General features: G+C 48.3%; 1 protein-coding gene across 3 annotated transcripts; it reads left to right on the top strand.

Annotated features, from left to right (window-relative positions):
- The first annotated feature begins 153 nt into the window (after window positions 1–153).
- Window positions 154–25636, top strand: KLHDC10 (kelch domain containing 10). Of its 3 annotated transcripts, none has more exons than XR_014227910.1 (10): window positions 154–314; window positions 13885–14106; window positions 14647–14801; window positions 16056–16204; window positions 16587–16671; window positions 17598–17664; window positions 18277–18324; window positions 19615–19754; window positions 21010–21880; window positions 23304–25636. XR_014227910.1 is itself a non-coding variant. In XM_082309485.1 (9 exons), the coding sequence occupies exons 1-9, from the start codon at window positions 200–202 to the stop codon at window positions 21217–21219; spliced, it is 1191 nt and encodes a 396-aa protein (XP_082165611.1). In that variant the 5' UTR covers window positions 154–199; the 3' UTR covers window positions 21220–25636. The 3 variants fall into 3 exon arrangements, 1 of the variants encoding a protein (XP_082165611.1); XR_014227911.1 differs by having other exon boundaries at window positions 21010–22484; XM_082309485.1 differs by having other exon boundaries at window positions 21010–25636.

Raw genomic sequence — 25636 nt, 5'->3', positions numbered from 1 at the left:
GCTTCAGCCTGCCTCCGCAGCGACGCGCAAGCTCGACCCTCGCCATGGCCTACTCCCACCTGCTAAGAAGCCCGCGTTTCATAGGCCGAGGCCGTAGAAACTCGCCGCTGATTGGTCGGCGGCGGGGGGGGGGGGGGGTCTGCCGCTGTCTGCCGCTGTCTGCCGCCTGGGCTCGCCCTGAGGAGGAGCGGACGGGGCCATGTCGGCGGCGGAGGGTGCCCGGGAGGGCGTCAGGGAGGGCTCGGGCGGTGCGGCGGGCGGCGGCGGCCTCCTCAACCGCTTCGTGCAGCTGCCGGGCAGGCCGCGCTCGGCGGGTGAGTGCGGGCCGGTTCCCGGGGGCGGCGGCGGCGGCAGCGGCTGGGGGGGGGGGGCGGCACCGCCGTCCGTGCGGCCCCGAGGGGACGGGTACCCCGCAGCTGGGGGGGTTTGCCCCCGTCCCCGAGGCTCTGGGGTATTTTGGGAGGGAGCTGAGGTACCCCATGGGCTCGGGATGGAGAGGGGGAGTCACCCCGTCCGCAAGGCCCGGGGGTGGGCGGGATATGGGGGCCCACAGTCGCGGGTGGGGGCGGTCACCCCTTTCCGAACGCCCTTAGGGTGTTGAAGGGGACCCCCAGTCTCGGGGGGTGGGGGATCACCCTCCTACGGCCCCCGGGGGATGGCGGATTCTTCCCGTCCCACCGGTTTCAGCACTTTGAGGGATGCTTGGATGCCCCACACGGGGTGGTTCATCCCCATGGACACGGCGGGGGGGGGGACACACAGGGTACCCCACGGTCCCTGGTGGAGGTCAGCCCCATCTCAGTCACCCTGTGATCCTGGACGGGCCTGGGCTGATCCACGCACCCCCTCCCCAATCCCAGTGTATTGGGGTGGGGGGCCCCCACTGTCCTGGGAGGGGTGATCCTGGGATGGGGGGTCCAGGCAACGAGAGGACCCTTGGATAAGACATCAGCCCAGTCCTGTGCACTGGGAATGGTGGTTCTTCCTCTTTTCCACCTTCCTGCTGGCAGTATTGGGATGTGGGGGGGTTCCCCCATAGTCTCTGGATGTGTGGGTCCTGCCACCCCAACAGCCCCAGGATATTAGGGGGAGGAGGTGGGGGTTAATCCGCAATCGCAGGATTGGGGAGATCATCCCCATCCCAACGGTTCTGCCATACTGGGAGGGTTGTGGGGCACCCCATGGTTCTGTGATGGGGTGTGGGGGGCATTCCCAGCTGGTTTGAGGCATCTCTCTCTCCTTATCGCCATAGCAGTTCATGCCCTCAAGGGCCACATGGTGCTGGGGTGCTGCCACCCAGGAGGTGGGTACCCCAAGCCCAGGGCATCCTTTTCTGCCCTGGCCGCCCCTGGCCTCGCCACTCAGATCCCTCGGTGGGGGATGTGAAGCCCCTCGCTGCCTCGGGGGTAGGAGCCTGCGTTCAGCGTGTCTGGAGCACCAGCAGCAGCTGGGAACGGGCTTTCAGACCAGGGTCTGTGTTTCCATCCCTGTGAAACGTGTCATGATCTGGAGCTGCAGCAAGGACGCCTTCAAGCCTCGTGCAAGACCGCTGTGAATTTGCTAAGTGGCTCCACACCTTCTATTTTTGGGCAAATTCTCAAACATGTTTCCTTCCTTCTGTGATAAGGGCCTTTTTTGGTAGCACGAGAGCTGATTATCTTCACGTTCCTGAATTTTAATCGTTGGCTTGAATGAACAACTAGCGCATCCTCCTGACACAGTTGTAATGATCCTGCTTTTGGCTATGGATTATGTCCCGACATGGAATCCTGCCCTCTGCCACCTGCGATGGGGCAGACGCTGCAGCCTCGGGGACAAACTACCCCTGTTCAGCTCAGTCTTAGCCCTTAAGTCAAGCCTTAACAAACCCAAAGCTGACTGTCAATCTTGCTAAAAAACTACCTGATGGAAAAATCCCATTTGAGTCGATTGGTGGAGTTTTCTCCCCATTTGACACCTGTTAACGTCCTATTTATAGAGCTCCAGCAGCAGCCCTTACATAACCCTTGAGATAGAGAGAGGAATATTTTTCCCCCCTCCTTCCGTTTCCTCCAACCAAATTTGTTTTCTTACCTCCCAATTCTCTTTCAGAGTTTTCAGGAGGCGTTCCTTCATTTCCCCCCCACCGTTCAATGCCCTAGACTCTTTCCATAAAGCATGCTATCTCCTTTTAATCCCGTTTTTATAAGTAATACTGTCGTGAAAGCATGCGAAGAGCTCGTAGCACGCTTTGGCGTTGGATGTGTTCGGTACATCCCTCCCTGCAGAGCTCTTTTGCTCCTGCTAAGCCGTGTGTCGTTTGAAGTAGATCTGGGCTATCTCTTGGTTAAACACGAGAGCAGACGCATTTATTTAGGTACTGCTTTTGTCACATTCTCCTTTTCCACCTACTTGTAGAAAAGATTTTTAACTTTTGTCACCTTTTTTCGCTCTGGAGAACTTCATTTGCAGGGGGAAATGATTACAAAAGGTAAGCAGGCAGCTAGCGGGAGGTGGCGCCGGGTTGTGCTGCTCTGTTTGCTTTCTCAAGCTGAGTACTTCTATCGAGGGTTTCTCAATAGGGGCATTTCTTAAGCAGCGACTACAAAAGAGGCTCGTTGATGGCCTAACAGCTCAAAAAAAAAAAAAAGCAATTTGTTTGGGTTTTTTGCTGCCTCGTGATGGGTAAAGACTCTTTAAACATCTAAAATTGTATGTTGGATAAGGGAAAGGAAGGAGCTATTTTTAGGTGTTTGTAAGCTTTAGAAAGATCAGAAATTTCAAATATAGGTGGTGTGTGGTTTGTTCTTCTCCTCGTTGGAAATCTTCCTGTCCACATTTAACTGTTTTCAGTGTTTTCATCAGACTCTCAGGGTTAAGCGGATAGAAGCGATCTGGAAACCTAAATATATCGTTGCTTCTCGCATGCTCAGCATTTACGCTCTTATCTTGAGCTATAATTTTCCCAGTGTACCAGTCACAGTAGAGTTTTTTTATGTGTGGAGAGGTTCAGAGTTTCTAATGTGTATTTAAAAAAATACAACAGAAAACGTAAATATTCTGAACCCCTTTGTGTCACGTGGGAGAGCAAGCCTGAAGTCAAATTGGATCCTGGGCTGCATCTGCAGGGGCATTACTAGCAGAAAGAGAGAGAGATGGGATCATCCTGCTCTACTCGGCGCTTGTCAGGCCACGCCTGGGGTGCTGCGTCCAGTTCTGGTCCCCACAAGTCAAGAAAGTCGTGGACAAACTGGAGAGGGTCCAAAGGAGATGGTTGAAGGGCTGGAGAACCTGCCCTGTGTGGAAAGGCCGAAGGAGTCAGGTCTCTTCTCGTGGAAAAGCGAAGGCTCGGGGGGGACCTCGTCACGGTTTTCTGGCTACGAAGAGAACAGAGGGTTTCTTTTCACAAGGGGTTACATGGAGAAGACAAGGGGCAATGGGTACAAGTTGCATCAGGAGAGGTTTCATCTCGATGTAAGAAAGACATTTTTTTACAGTGAGAACAGTCAGTCACTGGAACAACCTCCCCAGGGACGTGGTAGCGTCCCCATCGATGGAAGGTTTCAAGATGCGGCTGGAGAGGGTGCTGGATAATCTCATCTCGGCTCCCTTTCCCGTGAGAGATTGGACCAGACGATCTTTCCAGATCCCTTCCAACCTGGGCTGTTCTGTGGTTCTCATTTTCCAGAATTCCTTTCTTTATTTTCCTTTTACATTTTTTAAAAAACCAAACAACCCAGGGAACACTCAATTTTAGTGGTGTGAAATCTGTAATATATAAATTTCTGGGGCAAATGTTTCCTCTTTTGCTCTGGTTTCTCAATAAATGAGTTCATTTATGAGTTCACTCGTAAGGACTCCTTATTTTATTCTCCGCTCTGGGATGCTGTCTCGTGTATTACAATCCTGTTCCTGTTTTACTAATCACGGGAAAAACTGACAAGCAATTGCACGCTTGTAGAAATGTTTGAAATACGTGATTGCTACGAAGAGATTTGAAAACCAAAGCCTCCGAGAAGCAGGATGAAGAAGCAGACCCGTTCTGGACGTCAAACCAAACCTGAAAGCTCTCACGGCTGGATGTGAGAATGATGGTTCTCTTAGAATCGCTGCTTTAGAGACTTCAAATATTTGAAAGGCTCTTGGCCAGCGGCCTGCGGGTTGTGTTTGGCATCCTTGGCCGGATCCTCTGGCCTCTCCCAGCTGCCCTCGGCCCCGGGCAGAGTCGTCGTTCAGGCGTCGGGGGCGCAGGCGCAGCTGCTTTCTCCCGTGGGTATTTTTCAGGCGCGGGCAGCCTGTCGCGGCAGGGAGCTGTGTGATCTGGAGAGGCTGAACGCCGCTGGATGAACGAACAGGTTTTAAGCCTTGTTCTCGGCGACGCATTCACATCCTGCTTATCCAGACGTTTGTAAGGGACTCTAATTACATGAGTTACAAACTTATTTTGTCTGGCTGGTATGAAGAAGATGAAGCTTTGAAGACTGGAGTCAAAGTCAATATTGACTTATCTTGTTCTCTCTCCCAAGAGCTAGCAGCGCTCTGGCTTCAGCCCTTGACCTAAATGTCCTTCGGAAGCCTTGCAGAAATCATAAATGGAAAGGGAGATATTGAAACCTGCTATTCTGGATGTTGAAAAACTAGGTAGGAGGGAAAATAATACCGATACCATCTTTAGAAAGCCTTAAGAACCAGTAAAGGGGATGCGCGCACACACCTTAGCTATCCACCACTGGTATGTGACTTTGAAAAGAGGGGAACCAAAAGCCCCGCTGTATTTGTTAGCTTTACATCCTGTAGTTCTTTAGTTTGTATTTCCAAAAATAATGCTTGAAATAGAAATTATATTGCTAGTAGTAATGCTAATAGTGTTGTGGCATAATGCGTGCCACGTGGTATGGCCTTGCACTGGGATTAGTAGGATTGAAGATCACAGATTGATGGAAAGAGAGAGCGTGTTTGGGGCAAGCCTTGCGAGCAGAAGACCCTACACCCTGGTAACAGGACAAAGTAAATGTGGTTGCGGCTCGGCGCCTGTGCTGTTCCTTTTCCTGTTAGCCCGACAGGAAGAACTTTAAGAAACTCAAAATAAGGAAATGCAGACAATAGGCGGCAAGACCTGCCTAAACTTCATGGAAGCAGAAGGAAGCAAAACTCTTGTGGCCAAAGCATCTCGCCGTAGGAGCCAGAGGGTATGAAAGACCTGTCCAAAACTAGTCTGTCCTCCTAAACGAAGAACAACCCAGGAATCGTAGCGAGGACTTGGCAACTGTTGTCCTTTCATCCTCTGTGCTGTACCTAAGTGATCCTGGCTGGATCACTTGGATATACTTGGTTCTTGTGGGTATGAGCAGCCAGAACCGGCTTATTTTAATATTTTGTAAAATAAAATCCCCTTCCCCTTCCGCAAGATCTCACATTGAGTTTTGTTGCACTAACTTCTTGCCCCCTTTACTTTGCAAATGACCCGCCGGTGGATATCGTGATTAAAACAGGTTGAGAAAAAAGGGAGCTTATAAAGGGCAGTGCTGGGGTTGCTGTTCTGGGAGGCGTTTGAGGCTACACCTGGATATCTGTTGGTTATGCTCCAGGAATAAATAAAACCATGCTTTGTTCCAGGTGATCTGGAGGAGAGGGAAAGGCGGACTTGATTTAAAATACTTTAGCACAACCTTCAAATCCTGATTTGAGCCGCACATAAAAGAAGAGGATTCGTGGCTGTACCTGCAATTAGTTTTCATCAGTAAATATGAAAATAGCAAATAGTCCTGTAGTTCTAGGAGGAACATCTCTCTAGATGCGAGTCTTTAACCAGAACGAAAATTCAGAATATTAAAACCACCAGTGCTTTGATTGCAGCCCAGGAATCTGGTTTTTCATTCTAGCAATCTATTTTGGCTGAGTTTTCCTATTGTAGCCTGGCAGAATGTGATCCTTGCTTTTATTTTGCTGCCAGCCCCAAATGTTTAAAATGGATGAGGTCCTCAGCATTGATTGTTTTGGCTTACCTGGTGTGCTTGGCAACCTCTAATCCATCAAATTACAGAGGAAAAACGATACAGCTTCGTTCAAGGAATGAACTGGGAGCTTGCAGAGCGTTAGCTAGTGAGCGCTACAACGAGAGCTTGAATCCGGATGCTTTCTCCCTGTGCCAGGGGATGGCTGCCTTCCCTTCCTCTGTCTCGTCGTATAATATTCCTCAAGGAACTACAGGTAGAGCAGCAGTTCATCTTTAATTTTGCAAAGCAGAATTACTTGGCGGAAACGTGCGATCACCTCGGTAGGTCTGCTCTTCATCCTGCCTGCTGGGTTGAGCACGCGTTGGAGACGAAAGCGCGGCTGCCGCGCTGTGTGTTGCGAACACCGGTGGCTGTTGCTCGGATAAGTTTGGGTAAATTTGTGCGTTATTGGTGACCTGGCGTTGCGTTGTGCGGTGTGGTTGAGGTGATGCTCTAAATAGCTAGCTTAAAAAAGGGTGTATACTGTTGGTCGTAAACGTTTGGATGGCCATCGTGAACTTATGGTTGAACTGCCGTCACCTTAATAAATGGTGTTTTGTGTCTCTGAAGCAAACTGCATTTAGCAATAGGAATGTGTAAGCTTTTATGTGCCATTATTTCCTAATTTTCAAATATTTTAAGAACTTTGAGGCTTGATGTGTTGATAAAAAATATGTTGCACATGTAAAGTGTTATTTTCCAAATGCCTCTTGGTTGGGAAAAAACAAAATGGTTGCTTGTCCTTGAGATTTAGAGACATTGGCAACTTTTATTGGATAAACTTCTTTTCTGAAGGTTAGAAGCCAAGTGTTTCTTCTGACCTTGAATCTCAGCTGCATGTGGAAACCCTGAACTTGAGACCAGCCGTCCTTTTTAACTCCCTGCGTGAGGTGATGTCGAGCGTGTGCATCTTCTGGGAGGCTGATACCGCAGGAATACGTTTCACCGATTCCCCGGGGTGCCCAGGAAGGTTTGTTTTACAGGCGAAAAAAACTGCATTGAGCAGCTGCGTCCCTGCAGCACCGAACTCTGAGCTTCCAGACGCCAGAGCATCCCCTGGCTGCCTCCACTGCCGTTCCTTTGCTTTTTGGATGCTTTAACATGAGCTAGGCAAAAGGGAAAGGAAAAAAACAGGGATTTGCTGCTTCAAGGGAGAAAGCCACGTGCTATGAGGAAAATACAGATTCTTGGGGTCATATGCGACCCCAAGATTTGAGTGAAACATTTCCCATTCTCCTTTAATTACTGTTCTTGCCTTTGAGGATCGTTCCCTGTGTATTCTGAACGGAATAGACAGTTCTCCCTAAATTCTGTTGCCTTTATCTTATGTGCTTACCTTTTTGTGAACAGCAATGCCTTTAAACGGCCAAATGAGCAAGCAGTAAAACAGTTGCGTGAAACAAGCAAGCAGTACATGGAAAAACAAATCATAAATGCTTTGACTGCTGCGTTGTTAGGATCTTTCTGTAATTCAGTGACTTGGGATGGGGCAAGCGGCGTGTCAAAACATTATAATTGTGCTCCAGTTTCAGACAGGTCGTTAGTGATCCTTTAAGGCTGAAAGAATAAAGAGGCAAAACTTTAAAATCGACACCTGTGGCTTGGAGTCTGCCGACCCGACTGTGCAAAAGGATATTTTTTAGCAAGCAATAGCGTGTGGCAGAGTTTAGAAATGAGGCATCCTGAAGCTGGAAAGTCATTGCAGTTGCAGCTCCAAGGCGGTTGGTTATCCATGGGGAAGGGGTATGTGTTTGCAAGAGGAGTATGTTTAGTCCTGCTCCTGCCGTTTCTGCTAGCTACAGCCAGATCTCTTTCCAGTAGCTGTGGTGGCAAAAGAGCTTGACCTCTTTCCATTTCCAGAGTTGCCTTTTAAACGTGAGGTTTGCAGTTTCACTTCCCTCATCTTCTTTGCTCCCAAAAGATCTAGGAATCATTTTTTTTTGTGCTGCAGGTTGCTTTGGCTAGTGCTCAGCCTCATACCTGGCCCTGGTGAGGGATGAGACGGGGGGGGTCATTCTTTTTTTTTCTTTCTGCTTACAGGTTTCTGAGCAGACGGTGGGACAGCCCAGACCCTTGGCCTCTTCCTTCAGAGGCTGGTTGGGAAAGGGAGGCAGCGGTTGTGGATTTGCCACCTTGGGAGAACAGCACTGCGTTGGTTTGCTGGGAACTGATAATGAGGCATGGTAGTGATGCGGGAAAATTCCCTTAAAAAGAAAAATTAAATTCTGCAGAACCTGATGGCATAGGCAGACCTTGCTCTCTGCCAAGAGCTTCTCATTTAATAGATTTATTTGTTTTTTTTTCTGGCAGCATGGCCATGATAAGAAAAAGCGCAGTTTCAGGCAGGTTCTCCAAACAACTTCATATTCAGCTCTTTCATTGTTTATTTTTAAGAAATGAATTCAGCTAATTAGACCTTTTTTCCCCTCTTGTTTAAAAAAAAAAAAAAAGGCCAGCTGGCTAGCTTCCTAACTCGAATAGCAGGTACTCCCCTCTTGTTTAACCTAGCCAGCGAGATGATGCCAGTGGTTTTTTTTCCCCCTCGAAGTCGTGAAAGGCAGGGTAATCAAATAGAAAGAAAACGCCTTTGTTCTTTGAAACTTGTCTTTGTGCTGCTCTGTGTGAAGCGCCTCTCGCCTTACGTTTGTGCTCTGTGTGATTCAGTGCAACCACTTGGTACTTCACAGTTTAATTTTCTTCTTCTATAACTTTATTATAGAGATATTGAAAAGCGGTAGAGAAATCCGGTAGGCTTGAGCGTCGCTGTTGCCACATGCTGTGGTGCTGGGCATGCTGGTAGCATTTCATCTGCTCTATAACTTCAAGTAATCTGCTGATGCCATGGGATTTTTGTGTTGGTTTTTTATTCTCCAGGCCTTCCATAGATTTCTGTAGCTGTCAAGGCCCCGGAGTTGGAATTTAATAAACTTTGATGCTTGCGCTAGTCAGAATAGGAACAACATTTATGGCCTAGCAGGAGCAATTCAGCTTTGTCCTCCCTGTAAGAGGGACATTTCGAGTCTTGTTGGATGCCGTTCAGGACCATTACGCTTTCCTCCTCTAAAATGAAGGGTTTCTTTAAATTTTCTTAATGAACATCTCTGCCCTTTCCTCCTTCTCGCCCCAGATCTATTCTGTATTCAAAGTTTTGGAGAGGTAGGAAACAAATGTCTCGTGCATCAGTTGCTGCGCTGCGTCACGTCAGGAAACTGAGGAATAGATATTCGTGTCGCCTTTTTGCTTACTCTCCTTCTGTTCTAATAATACCTCTTGCAGGAGAGGCATTCAATTAGGAATCCACACCAATAAAGTCGACCTGGGCCATCCCAGCAGCTCCCCTCTGAATCACTTGAAAAGGGTGAAGTTAACAGGGTGTTAAAAGGTCAGTGCGTAACGATAGCCAGCAAGCAAGTTTCTATCAGATAGCTAAGTCCTAAATTAGGACTTTCCTTAATTAAGTCCCGGTCGCAATGTTTCAATTTAATTCTGTTTGTGGAGCTTCTTATTCTCTGGGAGTTTTCTTGTTCCCATTTCTGCCCTCAGGACCCAGGAAAAGGAGTCTCCTTGTGAATGCACCTCCCCATCCTTCCTTCCTGCTTCGCTTTGAAATCTTAAACTGGGAACGCAAGCGCTTTCCAAATTATATCTGTCCACTTTAAAGCCATTTTCTGTAACCAGCTTTACGACCTCTTTCCCACAGATCTGTCTCGACTCTCTACATCGTGCTGCTACTTTCCACGTCCGGCATCAAAGAATTCACGGCGGGGCCCGGTGACGTGCAGCTTTTCGCGGTGATGGTGCCTTGCTGTGCTTCGCTTAGCGTTGGGCGCTTCTTTAATCCGTGGCAGGTTCAGTTCTCGGGGAGATGGGCTTTGCTAACTAGAGGAGGAAGTTAGCAAACCCTTTGGGGTTTCCATCTCCGCACCATCTAAAGTTTGCACTTGTGTAATAGGCTCGTTGTGCACCACTGATGCTGGAGCAAAAACAGATCTGAAACTTGCATGAAGAATTTCAGTAGGAAACGTGAATCATCTGATAAAACACAATTAAATGGAAATGCAGTTCTTTATGGGAGGTGCAAGTCGTAGAGCTTGTCTGCTGAAGAAACTAATCCGAATTAACTCTTCAATAGATTCGGCTTTTACAGGTCCCTTCTTTAAAAAGACAGAACTAGAGGAATCTTTTCCTAAGACTTTCTTCTGAAGTGAATTAAGGTCACTTCAATTCTGAGTAGAAGAGTTTGGTGACAATTTAACTTAGTCTAACATTGTACCATTCGGTCCATTGATACATTTGTGTTTGTGCTTGCATAGGTGACTCAGAAGATGTGCTGGATAATTTTTTTTCCTGTTTTATGGGTAGATATGGCATCTTCTCAGGGCCTCTGCGAGCGGGAGGATCCAGTCCCTTGAGACGAAGGGGTTAGTGAAGAGCAAAGCTTAAAAACAGCAGGCTGGAAATGTGAAGCCTTTGGAGAGGAGGCAGTTCTTACATGTGGAGCACGGTGTTGAGCAAACGCAGGTGGGGTCGGCTTGAATAGAGCAGAAAATCTGTTATTCTCGAGCAGAGCAAAATGAAATTGCTTGTGTTGATAGCTACAGGGGTTGGCCTTGGGCTTTTGGAAACCTTGCTCTGGTTGGCATTTCCAGCCCTCCTTGCCCTGGGAGTCACCGCCGCGTAGCAGGCGCAGCGGGAGGAAGCATTTTGCCCGCTCTCATCCACGGTTTGGTGTTCAACTTAACGCTGAGGACAGTGGATTTCCCCTGAGCAGCTGAGTTGTGAATGCATGACCCGGGACAGGCATCGTTTCTCCTGCTAGCTCTGCCGTGAGGATCCCTAGCTTCTGACAAAGAACAGTTAGTGAGTGTTTAACGGAAAAATTTGTTCCTGTAGTGCACAGAGCCCTTTGGGTTGTTGGCGAGAGCAGTGGGAACGGGCAGGGAAGTAGCAGCAGATGTGGTTGCAGCAGGAACGGCTGCGTGGGAAGGGTGATCCTTTCAGGCCGTCTTGGTTGGGTACTTGCAAGTATCTGTTTGAAACGAGCTCCAGCTTCTGATGTCCTTTCCATGTCTTGAAAATATCTTGAAAAAATTCATCTTGTAAAGACAGGAGATGGCTTTCTAGGTAAATGGGAAGAGATGAGGCCAGCTGGGCTGTGTACGGGCTTAATGTACCCATCTTGCTGTCTCGACGACACACGTGCATCAAACATTGACCCCTTTCTGTTGAAACTTAACTGTTCTGGGCCTTTATAGCAAAGTCAGGTGTCTTCTCTTTTTAATTTTGAGAGGTGAATGACAGAGAAGGCCTCCTTGTTTGTTTTTTTTTTTAATTTATTTTCTTTGAATTACGCCTCTTACTCTTTAGTCTGTTTGCTTTATATAAAACTCAGCCTTCTACTCCCCTCTTCCCTCTGGAAAATTCTCACAGCGAGTGTTATAACTAGAGGGAAATAGGGTCTATAGTTAATCTAATATTTGAACTCCTAATTCCCTAACACCTTTTAAATTCAATAGGTGATTGAACTAAATCCTCACTCCCCTGCAAAGCGTGTGCATCAGTGCTCCCCGTCATCTCTGGAATTAAGCTCCCGTTTCAGTTCTTTCAGGTCTTCTTTTTGGAGACCTCCAGGGCAAACACAGAAGAAGAAACAAGCAGGATGAGCTCCCTTTGGCCGAGCCCAGACGCCTGAGCCCGTCGCCAGAATTCCCTCTATAGGCTGCAGAGAGGCAGGGGCGCTTCTCAAGCACGGTTTTGTTTGCAGATACCCGATATCAGATGGATTGCCCGCTCAAAGTGTCTCCGATTGTAAGGGTCTGAAAAATTACCTTGCTTGTAAATACCTTTATCGTCAATGTGTTCACTTTAGAAAAACGAATCCATCTCTTTGCATAGTTCCAGAGTTTAAAATAAAAAGCCAAAAGGGACGGACGTCTCTCCTTCCCTTTGTGAATCACCTCTAAAGCACGTCATATTTATTTAACAGTTTGATCCAGCACTGGGACCAGTAACTTCCTGGCTGCTGCTATTAGTACATGTAATATGCGTCCCTCCTGCGTGCCAATGTCCACGCCACGCCGGGTGCCCCATGGCACTGCGCTGTCTCGGTAGCCAGGCCAAAGACTACAGATTTTTCCATTAATTCCTTAACTTCCTTCCCCTCAGCCAGTGCTTATTAGTTTTCTACGTGGGGATTGCTGCGAGACACAATTACTACTGGAAACAACCCAAATCTGTCAAAACTTAGCCACAAGGAGTTTGTCTGAACCCTGTAGAGCAGCTTAATTTTGGACAAGAGTTGGAGCTTAAAGCAGCAGCAACCAGGGAACGTGATTAAGCACAGCTGCTTGTGCTGAGTTAAAATTCATTATTCAGCCCGGACAGATCATTTATTTCACCTTTCCTGTAGGAAACATGCTTAATGCCTCATTTGTTGTTGCTCCGTGTGTCTGATTCACTGCTGATAATTGTAACAAGCTCTACGGAGAAAACACGGTGGGTCCTAATTAGATGCTTCACTGGGTCCTGTTCCATCCTAAAAACCTGTAAGAGAGCTGTGTGAGCAGGTGGGTGGTGAAGATCGCTGGTTTGTTTGGGCGAGGGGTCTTCAGGAATCTTCTTTGGATGTTTATTTTTTTGGTTTGCTCTTTGTTGTCAGCTGAACCAAAGTGGGTCTGTGTTGAGATGCAACAAGCAGAGGATGTGCTTAAGGGAGTGATGGTTATCCATTTAAATTGTACATTTTAGGGAACTATTATGTATCCTCCTTCTCAAGATGAAGCTTAGAGTTACTCTCGCCAAAACACTGTTGTATTGCGTAGAAAAAATGATTTTTGACACCTTCCTGGTTTAGTCAGCTTGCGATGTTCTACATGTGTCTCACAACCAGCTCCTTTTTTCAGGGACCTGATCGTTTTCTATTCCTTTCATCTTTCTCATCCGTTCTGTGGTCCTGCGTCTCGTTGAAGAAAAACATCCTCCTCTGGCACTGTGCTTGGCTCTTGCTGTGCATCGAATTCAAGCAAGCTCGGAATTACTTTTTGATCATTTGTCAGCTGAGACTTCAATGGCTGTTGTCCCACAAGAATATTGCTGGTTAGATTTTCCTGGACTGAATCGGTCTTTTTGTCTATTCCAGTTGACATCGGAGCTTGAATTGTCCTTCCCGCTTTTATTTCCATTGGCTTTTAGGGAAGAGGGTGAGTAGGAAGAGGGCTTCCTTTTGGGAAGGTCTGCATCTGCCAGTTGTCAAGCTCAGCCTGTAGGATCTCAGATGGGTTCCCTGCTGCTCTCCCTCCCAGTGCAAATGCCTTGATCTGTGAGCAGATTTGACTTGCTGATCAGACCTGCGTTGCTTCATGTTTAGGAAGCCCAGGGGTGTCCAAGGCGAAAGAGTCTTCTTGAGATACAAGGTGCCAGGAGCAAAAGAGAAGAAACGGAGAGAAGGTTTTTGTAGGAGGGAGAGCAAGTCATTACTTTTCTTCTTTGTCCCCATCGCGCAGCTTTCAATATCAACATTTTGGAACCGTTTCCTAGGTGAAATCTGCCATACAGAACGACAGAAGGGGGAATTTGTAAGATATCTCAGCAATAGCTTTTATGGCAGGATTGCCACGTGGAAGGGTTGTTGTCCGTCAGCCCGCAGGCAGGTCTCCTTAGGCAGGTGTGGTCCAGGGGCTAGAGCGGACATGAATGAGCGGAGGCTCTCCCCATTCATTCCTGCTCGGAGAAGTGGATCTGTTATTACAGAACTGTTTCCTCCTGGCTGCAGACATGCTTCCCCGTGGCTAAACACCAGCCGCTCTTGTTGGAGGACCACCACAGCAGTGCAGTCCTGACCCTGAGACACAAGCTCAGCTCCTCTGCTGACGTTTCACTGAAGCTGGTTTACTTTCTCATTTTGCTGTAGGCCATAGATCTCCACCAGCAAGAAGTGGCCATCGTTGTGTGGCAGATAATGCCAACTTGTATGTGTTTGGAGGCTACAATCCTGACTATGATGAGTCCGGTGGGCCAGAGAACGAAGACTACCCGCTCTTCAGGGAACTCTGGCGGTACAACTTTGCTACAGACACCTGGCATCAGATGGGCACTGAAGGCTACATGCCCAGGGAGCTAGCCTCCATGTCACGTACGTATGGAAATTCAACTCCTACGTGCCTACTCCCGATGCTATTTTAATCGGTGTCCCTGGTGGAATGCAGAACCGGGCAAGAATTGGGAAATCTGGATCCTGTTTCCAGCTCTTCTGCAAGTAGGCCTTGAGTTTGGGTTGGTTTTGTGATTTTTCTTTCCCCTTTCACTCAGGTTGAGGCAGAGGGAAAGAAAACATTTCAAATGCAAGAGGTGGGCTTCAGGTATTTAGCTTGATAGTTGCAAGGCACCTGCACTTTCAGCAGCTCGGTGCTCAGTGCAATCAGACATCTCAAAGCATCCAAAAATAGATCTCTTTGTTCACTAGCCGTTTTTAAAAGTAGGCCTTTGGTTACCATGGTTTTAGCTTGCATTCTTTCTCTTTTAGAGCATTTCAAAGCCATAAATGCGTAGTGTGAATTGTAGAGTATTTGAACAATGTTGAATACTCGCTGCCTACCGTCTCCAGAGCAGAGAGTCGTTCTGTTTTACTGCATCTCACAGCAACAAGTATCTCTGCTCTGTCTCTCTCTCCTAGTTGTATTGCATGGCAACAACCTGCTTGTGTTCGGGGGCACCGGGATCCCCTTTGGGGAGAGCAATGGCAACGACGTCCACGTCTGCAACGTCAAGTACAAAAGATGGGCTCTGCTCAGCTGCCGAGGAAAGAAACCCAATCGAATCTATGGCCAGGTACGAAGGACAGCCCGCGTTGAGGCACTTCGAGTGTGCCTGCGTACGCTGCGCTGGGTGGCACAGAAAAGGGGCCAGAGCACGGAGATCTCTTCTCTGCTAGTAACCAGAGTTGTTCTCTGTGTACATAAGCGTAAGGAAAGGCAGGTATCATTCATAAAGAAATAGAGCAGTCTCCATTCTTTGAGATCTCAAAGGAAAGGAATAGTAGAAATTGTAGTAGAAATAGTAGAAGTTGCAGTAGAAATAGTAGAAGTTGCAGTAGAAATAGTAGAAATTGTAATTAGAAAAGCCAGAATTTGTTAACTAAATGCCAGATGCTGTTGAATGAAGAAGTATGTCGGATTTAAGGAGTGGTTGGTAGTTTCTGGAGTTGCTCTGTAGCCTCCTCAAAGCCTTTAAAACCCCGAACTATAAATGAAAACAGTGACTAGTAGGTCTTATTCTTATTAGAATAACAACTTTTAAGACTTTCCATAATGTCGTGGATGAGCATGGTGTACAAAAAAATAGATTCATTCTCACAGGAGGACTGCCACCTTTTGCTGTGCTTTCCAGTAACACTGCCAACGTACTTGTGGTGCAGGCATTGATAACCCAACTAATTTCTCATTTAGATGTGCACCAGCCACTTGGGGGAAGGAAAGTAGTCTTCCCCTTGCCCAGTTCAGCTCGAGCTGGCCTTTGGCAAATGGGCAGTTGGGAGCAGAAGGAGCTGACGTCTCTGCTTCCACCTTGGACTGCATCAGGGAACGGTGCCTGCCCCACCTTTGCAGTTTCAGTAGGCTGATAGTCCGTGTGCTTTTGAATTGTACAGGCTGTCTGCGTTGCTTAGTCTGACTTATCCACTGGGTTTGGGGCTATCTGATAGCTGGTTTATACGAATCTCTGTAACAGTATCTGTATAAGGTCAGCGTGGAAGAGATTCAGGGTTAACTGTGCTTTGCTTTTAGCTCCAGGGAGTCCCCGCTGCACAGATTTGTCTTGTCTGATGCCTGAAACTCAGCAGCTCCACTTCTAGGTCCTTGTCTTGTGGCCATGGAGTTACTCTCCATTCCTACAGACGCCCCCCGCCCCCCATCTTTTGTGTATCATCCTTTTTTGCCCTTCATATTCCTCCCGAACACATCATTTTATAAGTTGTAGGTAGAGCTTTGCAAGCGGTGTCTTGCTTTGGGAAGGCGGGAATTCTCTCTTTTTCAGATGCTGATGTCACGTGTCCTTTCTAACTGGTTTCTCTCTGTTACCTTCCAGGCCATGGCCATCATCAATGGTTGTCTCTATGTGTTTGGAGGAACAACTGGTTACATTTACAGTACCGACCTACATAAGCTAGACCTCAACACTAGAGAGTGGATCCAGCTGAAACCAAACAATATGTCCTGTGACATGCCAGAGGAGAGGTGAGAAGCCGGACAGTCTCGGAGAGCTTTTACACAGGGGAGTCACCACCTTTTCAGACAGGCTTCTGGGCACTCTTAGAGCAGTGGTTTTGGTTATGCAAGGTTCACAGCATTTATGGTGCTCCATAAATCATTGTACTTAAGTTCCGTGGTGCTCTGCTCTCAGAAAATGCCTTTCAAGCTTCTGGGGTGCTGCTTAGATTGCTCATGAAACCTTCCACATCTTCCGAATGCTCCCAACCTGAGGGACTGTTAGAGCATAGCCTGGCTTGGGGGCTCTGCGTAAACCACTCAATTTTGATAGTGTTTTCCAGAAGGCTTTTGTTGTTGCTGACTTGCACTAATTGCTTGTGCTGCTAAATGTCCTTCTTTGCGCCTTCAGGTACAGACATGAAATCGCACATGATGGTCAACGGATTTATATTTTGGGAGGTGGGACTTCCTGGACAGCTTATTCCTTAGATAAGGTAAGGTGGTCAGAAACCTTGAGTGCTTGCCTGGATAGGAGATTTTCTACGGTGAAGTATAACCAGCACGGTCTCTTCATCTGGCTTTGCCTGGAGAGCTTGGTAAAAAAAATAGATAACTAGGAGCGGATTGTTCTCCTATTTCTGTAAAACCTGGTGTTGCCACAAACATGTCCTGTTGACTTAGCGATGATGAATCTGTGGTACCCAGTGACCATACCGATCTGCAAACCAGCTTCATTTCTGTAGACCTGTTATCAAAGGTTCTCATTTAAAACCACTTAGGACATCTTTCTAAATGTTGTATTTGTGCCAAAACAGGAAAGTGCCAAAGGACGGACTTCCTTGATGTTAAATTCAGATATTGATATGGTGACTCTTTTCTTGTCTTCTCCCTTAATTGTATGCTTTAATTTCCTTTCTTGTGGTAAACGTTTTTCTCTGATACAATTTGGGGAGGGAAGAGGGAATTCATCTTGAAGCCAAAATGATAAATGAGGAGACTTTAAACAGTGCTCCGCTTCCAAAAAAGTTGAAACGGGAGCAGTTAACGTGACTTTTTATCTCTCCATTCTCTGCATTTCTTTTCTCCTTACGTGCAGTATGAGATAGGTATTTTTTAAATAGTTTTGAGAACCGGAGGGTGTGCGTTTTAATTGGTCCAGTTTTTTTAAAAGCAATATTCTTTTTTTTTCGGCTGTGGGGCTTAAATAGCAAAGCCTGAAATGAAAGCTTTAGTAAGCTGGTACGCTTTGAAGGTGATTTTATACCTGCTTAGTCACTGGCTGCGATGAGGTATTTTTGTTTTTACACTTAATGAAAAAGAGGTGTTATTTATAGTGGCTTCCTGGGTCAGAACCTGTAAGTGCATCATCGTAGTGCTGGGAGAGCCAGGAGGAACTAATGGCTCCTCTTTGTCCCTTCAGATCCACGCGTACAACCTTGAAACCAACACCTGGGAGGAAATTGCCACAAAACCTCACGAAAAAGTTGGTGAGTCTGGAATTTCATGTGTCTTCCCCTGTAAATCAGAGAGTGGCCAAGATGCTCGAAGGTGCTGTTTGCTGGCAGGCTGGAAGCCTTTTTCATAACCTTGTTACGTGACTTAACGCCGGCTTCAGGACCCTGCTTGTTCAGAGCTTTAGCAGTGAGGACTAACCCATCTGAAGCATATTTAGCAGTCTGGCTCCTCTCCCTCCCTGAGTGGGAAAGATGATAGTGGCTGGCTCTCCTCCCAGAAGAAGATACACATCATCTCTGCTCCCTCTGAGGGACCACGTGCTGGCCTGGTTAGCAGCGGGGGTTTCCCTGAAACCTTGTAGGCCCTTGGCTGCTGCTTTTCACCAAGCCAGAGGTGAGAGCTGGAGTCTGTGGGGAAGGAGATTCTGGCACATTTTGTCCTTCCCTGGAGAGCAAATAGGAGTCAAACCTGAAACAGCCAGTTGCTAAATTAGAGATGTTATACCTGAGATTGTAGGAAAGCAGAAACCTCTTATAAATGAAACAGGTGACTCCTATCCATGATTACATGTTGAGATATAATCACCACTTGCCCAAGCACTTTAAAGCAACTATAGTTGATATTTTTTTTTTTATTCTCCTCAGGCTTCCCAGCAGCCAGAAGATGCCATAGCTGCGTTCAGATAAAAAATGGTAAGATCTACCTCTTGAAAACTGGTGCATCTTATACAACCTAGCAGTGACAAGCCCATCTTTCTAGCCTGAGAGGTGCTGGCCTCCAACACACGTTTGAGAGAACTGCAGGGCACACCTTGTCTGTTCTGGAAGAGGATTTCTTTCTTGTGAACAGGCCGTAAGCTGCCCAGTTGGCACCACTTCGTATGAGGGATCTTGCTGCTGTAGGCAAATTTACTTCTGCACTGCACAGTACTGTCGCTCTCTGGAATTCTGCGGTATTTTAGGCAACACGTAAATCTCGTTGGGATGTGTGGCCACTTCAGTGTAAGACATCACGTATTTTGGCCACGAGTGTCCATGATACTTTGCAGCTTATTGGTTGCAAGCTCACGAACAGGTATAAATGAGGCTCCTGCTACAGCTCGGTGACTAACCTGTTAGCTTTACAGTCCGCTGTGAAAAGCAAAGTGGGGCCAAGTGCTGGAAGCCGCATTCTTTAGAGACAAGATTGTTCAGGGATTTCTTTGATAGTGGGTCCTTTTCGTGGTGTTGTAAATCTGAGATGCTCATATGGAGTGGATTACGAGGCAGTAGCAGAGTTAGCACCTGAGTCTTTCCATTCTCTAGTAAAGTGAGGGCCATTTTCATAGAATCCTAGTACTGCATCCAGCTCCGGGGTCCTCAGCATGGGAAAGACGTGGAGCTGTTGGAGCGGGTCCAGAGGAGGCCGCAAAAATGATCCGAGGGCTGGAACAGCTCTGCTGTGAGGACAGGCTGAGAGCTGGGGGTGTTCAGCCTGGAGAAGAGAAGGCTGCGGGGAGACCTTATTGTGGCCTTTCAATATATAAAGGGGGCTAGTAAGAAAGATGGAGAGGGCCTATAGTGGCAGGAGAATGGGCAACAGTTTTAAACTGAAAGAAGGTAGATTTAGACTAGATATAAGAAAGTAATTCTTCACCATGAGCGTGGTGAGGCACTGGCACAGGCTGCCCGGAGAAGCTGTGGATGCCCCATCCCTGGAAGTGTTCATGGCCAGGTTGGATGGGGCTTTGAGCAACCTGGTCGAGTTGAAGATGTCCCTGCCCATGGCAGAGGGGTTGGAACCAGATGATCTTTAAGGTCCCTTGCAACCCAAACCATTCTGTGATTCTACAAGTGGCCTCCGTGGCTATGAACAGTGTGCTGGGATTGATTTGGGAGGTACTGAGAGCTTGTGTTGAGGTCAAATAATTGTTGATCCTAAAACTGTTTTGGAAAAGTGATGGCTGACTTCAGTCACCACGTGTTCTGTTTCCTCTCTTACAGATGTGTTCGTTTGTGGAGGCTATAATGGAGAAGTGATTCTGGGAGATGTTTGGAAGCTGAATCTGCAAACTTTCCAGTGGGTCAAGCTCCCAGCTGCCATGCCGGAACCAGTGTATTTTCACTGTGCTGCTGTCACACCAGTAAGTGACTCATTTCTTTCCTACGTAGTTCAAGTTCAAGCCGTTCGTCCAAGCACTCTGACGTTTGTGTGGGCTGCAAATAGAACTGAACCGATGTTACCAAGGAGGTGATCTCCACTGGATGCAGCATCTTTTGGGAAGCTGAGGGCTGGTGTGAGGTCACTGCGTTAACTCCTTTTACTCCTGCTGCTGGTTAAAGAGTGAGAGCACGCAGTGTATTCAGCTTTGTAAAAGCAGCGATGCAGAATTTTAGCTTTTAAACTTTGTCAGCACCAAGGAGCAATGTGTGAACAGCAGTTCCTGTTTGCAAAAGCAAAAAAAGCACAAATACTCCCCCAAGGAAACTGGTTTTAGCCTACTGAGAACAGCCTGAGTTGAAAGATTAGCAGGTGAGCAGCCCTCTTTGGAAACCCCTGCTAATGGGAAGGTTGGCATTGCTAGGGCTTTGTGCCCTAACTAGAAGCTGAGAGACCTGTGGTTGATAAGCAGCAGGCAGCAAGAAATGCATTTAGCTGTGGCTTCAGCCTCCTTCAGCTGCCTTAGGGCAGAGATCAGGTTCTTTGGTTACAAGAGCAGGTGTCACCTAGTTTGGAGATTGTTATAAATGCAACTCTTTTTGGGAAACTGTAGGCCTCATAACGGTGTTTCCCAGGCAGTTCGGTGACTGCAGGTGGGTGCCTGGACAGCAGGAATGCCCTTTCTTTTCCTCTATATTGAAAAAATGCCACTCGCAACATAGGTCAGCAGCTGAGCTTTTCCCATCTCTCTGCGTTCGTGTCATTCCTGGAGCAGGGTTATGCTGAGCCAGCAGAGGGAAGGCAGCACGTCTTTGTATGGTGTGGTTTTAGTTTTAAAAAAGTACATTCTTTTTAGCTGAAACCTAAGTTTGGTTCTATACTAATTTATTAACGCTTTGCCCCACTCCTAAAATTGATTTCTTGGGGTAGAATTCACAGAGCAAAGCACTCTAAGCTAGCAGATACGTGCTTTAGGATGAGACACGTGTCCTTCAGCAGTGATTCCTCCCCTTGGCTACGAGAGGAGCCCGGGGTGACTGGCTCCGGCAGTGACGCTGCTGTTACCGGCACATAAAGGTGTGCGAAATGAAACTTGCTCTGTGATTCTGGATTCTGAAAGTTGGGAATCTGGAGAGTCAAATCCCCGTTTTCCTGGCTGTGTCGCTCCTCAGCACCTTCTGGTGTGCCAGTTTGGTCTGTGCCCCGTGTAACTCCCCTCTCCCCCTTTTCCCATCTAGGCCGGCTGCATGTATGTTCACGGAGGGGTGGTCAACATCCATGAAAACAAACGGACTGGTTCTCTGTTTAAAATGTGGCTGGTGGTACCCAGCCTGCTGGAACTGTCGTGGGAGAAGCTCCTGGAATATTTCCCTCATCTAGCAACTCTCTCCAGATCTCAGCTTTTGCACCTTGGACTGACGCAGGGACTCGTTGAGCGGCTAAAATGAGAACATCTCATGCTTCTGTCCAAGACACACTACGTTCAAGAAGCCCCCCTCCCGCCCCCTATTTATGGATACTGTGGATGGTCTTGCTAAGAACATGGAGGAACCTGCTCAACGCCTTACTCAGCAAATACATCGATGCCTTTCTAGAAATTTTTACTTTTAAGTTGTTGCAAATCCACTTTTAATTTATGGATCTCTAAATTACACCATGAATCAAAAATACTCTCTGGACCTAATCCATAACATCCAGCCATCAAACTGTCATCAGCACATGCTTGCAACTTAATTGGGGAGGGTGGGGAGCTTAGCGAATGTCTGAGCCCGTGCTTACACGTGGCGCATTCAACTCAGCATTTTCACAAGATGTATCTAACGGAGGACATTCAATGCAGAGCAACAGCCAACATTTTCTTTCGCTTTGGATGACACTCGTCCCCCCTAACGCCCAGCTGAGCTCTCCCTCTATAAAACCGAGAACTCCTGCCGCTTGAAGGCTTTGCATGTGTTTCACGGGCATGTTCCCATCTCTTTGAGCTTCAGAAGACGGCTGGAACGTCGCACGGGGCAGTGAGCGAAGCTTTGCCTGTGCAGCTTTTCTGGTGCAGTGTGCAGTGATTTGAAACACCCCGTGTCTGTGTTCCTCACCTTTTCATATTGAAAGGTTTGCTTGGAAGACTGGTTAAAAGTTGCCGCTTAATGGACTACTGTGTAGTTTACTCGGGGTGGTGCGGGGAGGGAAAAGGTTTTGCCGAATCTTTTTTTTTAACCCTTTCTGCTCACGTTGCACTCTGAACGAGCTAACAGCAAAAACTCGCCCCGTAGATTTCAGAGCTGTCTTTTAACCCGCAGCGTGTGGTAGCCAGGGCTTGGGGCGAGCCACCCACGCCAACTCGGGCCTGGTTATCAGCGTCTGACTCTGATATGTACCTGTAAGCTTTTCGTTTTCCTTCCTCCCACACGTCACACGTTGGCCTTTTTCTAGTTAGCTTCATGTTCCTCTGGGGGTGGGGGATGTTCCTGCCGCGTGTGGTTTTAATGTTGAAACTCATGGATTGCTCATCCCAGGAAACACAGCAGGAAAAAAAAGGGGAGAGGGAGCATCTCTCCCTCTTGCTGTGAGCAGTGGTCATCTCTGCACAGGCAGGAGAGGAAGGGATGTCTGTCTGTCTCGTGTCTTGCTGTGCTTCATATACTGTGAAATTTGCTCTAGAGACCAGGTGTAAGTGGCCATCGAACTCTGAGCAGCTCCACTTGGCTGGCATCAGGTTTGTGCAAAATCCGTTTCATTTGAAGACCATTTTTAAGTGCCTTTTTGTTTTTTTCCAAACAGCTTTCCTTAGTACCTTACCCTTCCATCATCAAAGGCAAGGGTTAGACTCTGGGGTTGTAGTTTCTTTTTAAGAGATTGCATTTATGTTTAAATAAACCATAGCATTGTCTTCATGTTGTTAATCTGAACAGCAGCGGCTGATCCAGTCGCTGCTGCCCCTTTTATGGAGCACCCACCCCTGATGTTCAGTTGAAGCGTTACCACTTGCCCCAAGGTTAAGCTTCCCCTGCTCTTGGGGATATTTCCCCCTTCAGTAGCCCCAGTTGCTGCTTTTTTTTTTTCCCCTCAAGGCCCAGAAAAATAAAGGTTGGGCATCATAGCTGACCCATTCTCTGGTGCTTTGGACCACAGAAAGCGGTGGCAGCTGCGTGTAGCTGCGTTGCGTCTGTCCCCTTCATTGTGCCTTCGCAGGACTTGCAGCTCACAGGGCAAAGCTGGGGCCCTCAGCTGTGCTGCGTGGCTTTCGCGGTCCCCAACTCTGTCTCCCCAACTTAGCTTCTAGCTAAGAGCCTGTGGGGCACAAAGCCTTCGCTGCTGGAGATGATTATCATCTTATTTCAACCCCTTCCAAGCCCCCCTTGCTGCAGCATCCCACTGCTCCTGGCACCTTGCTGGCAGCGTGGGCTGGGGAAGGGCGAGCTGTTCTCCTGCCCCAGCCTTGTGCTGTCCTCTTCTGTAGGACCATGTTGGGCCCATGGGCCTTTTCTCCCGCTCCCTCTTCTGGCCTCAACTCAATGGCTCTCACCTCTTGCAGGGGCTGAATGTCTGCATTTAATCTTTGCCTTCTGGCCTCCAGTTCTGCTGGGACCCTTGTACTGGAACAGCCTGGTCACACGTGTGTTGGTTCTTCCCTTACCTAATTAAAGAGCATCTCCCATCATCACCAAGGCAATATTAAAACCATCCAAGCCTGCATCGCTGATCAAGCAGATTCTTTAAGCTCTTCTATCTTCCTTGCTCGGGCAGCCAGCAGCTTTCCCCCCCGATGTGAACACAGGGAAGAAGGTGGTGGGTGTTGCTCTGGGGCACATCTGGCCTCAGCCTGGCTCCGTACGGACACCTGTAGCACCGTCACTTAATATTTACTTCAGATCATGACATGGAACACATTCAGCCACCCAGGCAGGACGATACAGTCCTTGACATCCCCATGACACACCAGTGCACTGCTGGGTCACCCAAACACCAGTGCCCAAGCCTCTTCCACTGGCTGGACCACTGAAGGAGCAGGCCCAGAGCCTGCCTCTGCCCTCCAGTACACTCCAGCACAGCCATGCTGGGTCCCCAGCACACAGGATTTAGAGGAGCGTGGCCAAGAATGCTACAGAATAAAGAACCAGGGACTTGCTTTTGCTGATGAAAGCAGCTACAAGCATTGTCCACCGATGGGAGCCAGGGGCTTCTCCCCTCCCGGTGACCTGGGGTGGCTGCTGCATGATGGGCACAAGATCTTGGAGGCTGCTCTGCTGCTCTTCCTAAAAAGTTACTGGTTTTAAGTGCTGCAAAGCTCACAGCTCCCTTTTGAGTTGCTGCTAGTCTACTGCACGTTGAGTTTTTGAATGCTGAAAGCTTCTTGCTGGCTCACAGTGGCAGAGGCTTCGCTCTGGGGTGCGGCCTGAAGGATATATGGCTCCAGGCTTCTCTTGCTCCATCTCCTGCTTGTCTTCACCTCCGGCCCAGGTGATGCCCAAGTACTGGTTCCTCCCTTTTAAGGGCAAGTTAACTCCTTCTGAGCAATTCCGTATGTGAAAGCAAAAGAGCAGAGCGTTACTGCCTCTGCCAGGGCAGGGCCATGATTTCCCTAAGGGAGAGGGAAAGGATTCAGCATCTGCAGCAACTGATGGAGGGAAGAGGAGTTGAGAGCATCCACAACGCTGCCGAGGATGGGGACAGGACACACCGAGACAGAGAAAGCCATCTCAGAACAGGGTTTTGTGGGCCAACCCTGCTGCCTTCACCCAACGACTTACCCCTGCTCCCAGCACCAAGCAGAGCAGCTCGGGGCGATGTGGGACCTCTTCAGGGCATCCTTGCAGCCACCAGTGGCTACTGCTGGGCTAGTCCTGCTGCAGAGCAGGGTGCTGGGGAAGGGACCCGCAGTGCCGGCCCCACCACGCTTTCCCAAACATGAAAGCTGGGTCTGGCTCCAGCAGTCCCATGCATCCCTCACCCCGGGGTAGATGTTTAGCCTCAGCTAAAGGCTCAGCTGATGAACCTGCTCAGTGCCATCATCTTCTGCCCTCCCATCCCACATCTTTTCCATCTCTTACTGCCCCGTGCTGTTGAGCCCATCTGCTGCCATCAGCCAACTCGGGGTATTCCTGGCCCAGGAATCTTCCCCAAATGACAGCAGGATTGTCCATGCCGATGCTATACTAGGTAAACAAAAACAAACAAACAAACGCTTGATAAAGCAGCATCATTAATTGCTAATGAGCAGCTGCCCTCCTTTGGGAAGGAGGGGGATCCCAGGCTGCTGCCCACTGCCTGCCTCACTCTGGGCTGGTTAAAGCCTAGGCCTGTTTCTCCATCGACTGTGGGACCTTTCGGAGTCCAACGTTCACGTTGCGGGCAGCAAGCAGCGCTCCCCTCCCCGGTTTTTATGCCGAAGTACATCCCTGCGGGGCTGGGGAGGGAGAAGGGGCACAGGAGCTGCGTTGCCTGTATTTATGTACCTGTCAGTGTTTTGCTTTGGGGTTGGTTGGAGTTTTTTTGGGGTTTTTGGTTTGTTTTTTTAAAGCTCTCATAATAAATCAGTCCAAGCCACCCGCTTTGTCCTCTCACCTCACCCGCTGGCATTTCCCTTCGCCGAGGGAGGTGAGCCGGTCCCCAGCACGTCACACCTCGTACCCTGCAAACAGCACCAGCACCATCCCTGACCCTTCTTAGGAGCCTGTTCAAGACCTCTGAGCAAGGATGACGCAGGACAGACAGACAAGACCAGGCTGGAAGCAAGAGCTGGAGCTTAGGGAGGCTCATGGAGAAAGCTGCAGCCCACAGCCACCCCACTGCTGGCTCTGTCCCCGTAGCACGGTGGTGGATCTCCCCTGCTGGGACAGAGGACATCATGGAGCACTGTCCTGCTCC

This window comes from Platalea leucorodia (genome assembly GCF_965183815.1).
Source record: "Platalea leucorodia genome assembly, chromosome: 4".
Lineage (NCBI taxonomy): Eukaryota > Metazoa > Chordata > Aves > Pelecaniformes > Threskiornithidae > Platalea > Platalea leucorodia.
This window is presented reverse-complemented; position numbering and strand designations above follow the sequence as displayed.

What these genes read in the sequence shown, in the direction of transcription:
- KLHDC10 (XM_082309485.1), top strand. Translation starts at nt 200, where the DNA reads ATGTCGGCGGCGGAGGGTGCCCGGGAGGGCGTCAGGGAGGGCTCGGGC. An exon ending in CCAATCGAATCTATGGCCAG is followed by an intron (nt 14,802 to 16,055) that starts GTACGAAGGACA and finishes GTTACCTTCCAG; the next exon opens with GCCATGGCCATCATCAATGG. An exon ending in CTGCGTTCAGATAAAAAATG is followed by an intron (nt 18,325 to 19,614) that starts GTAAGATCTACC and finishes CCTCTCTTACAG; the next exon opens with ATGTGTTCGTTTGTGGAGGC.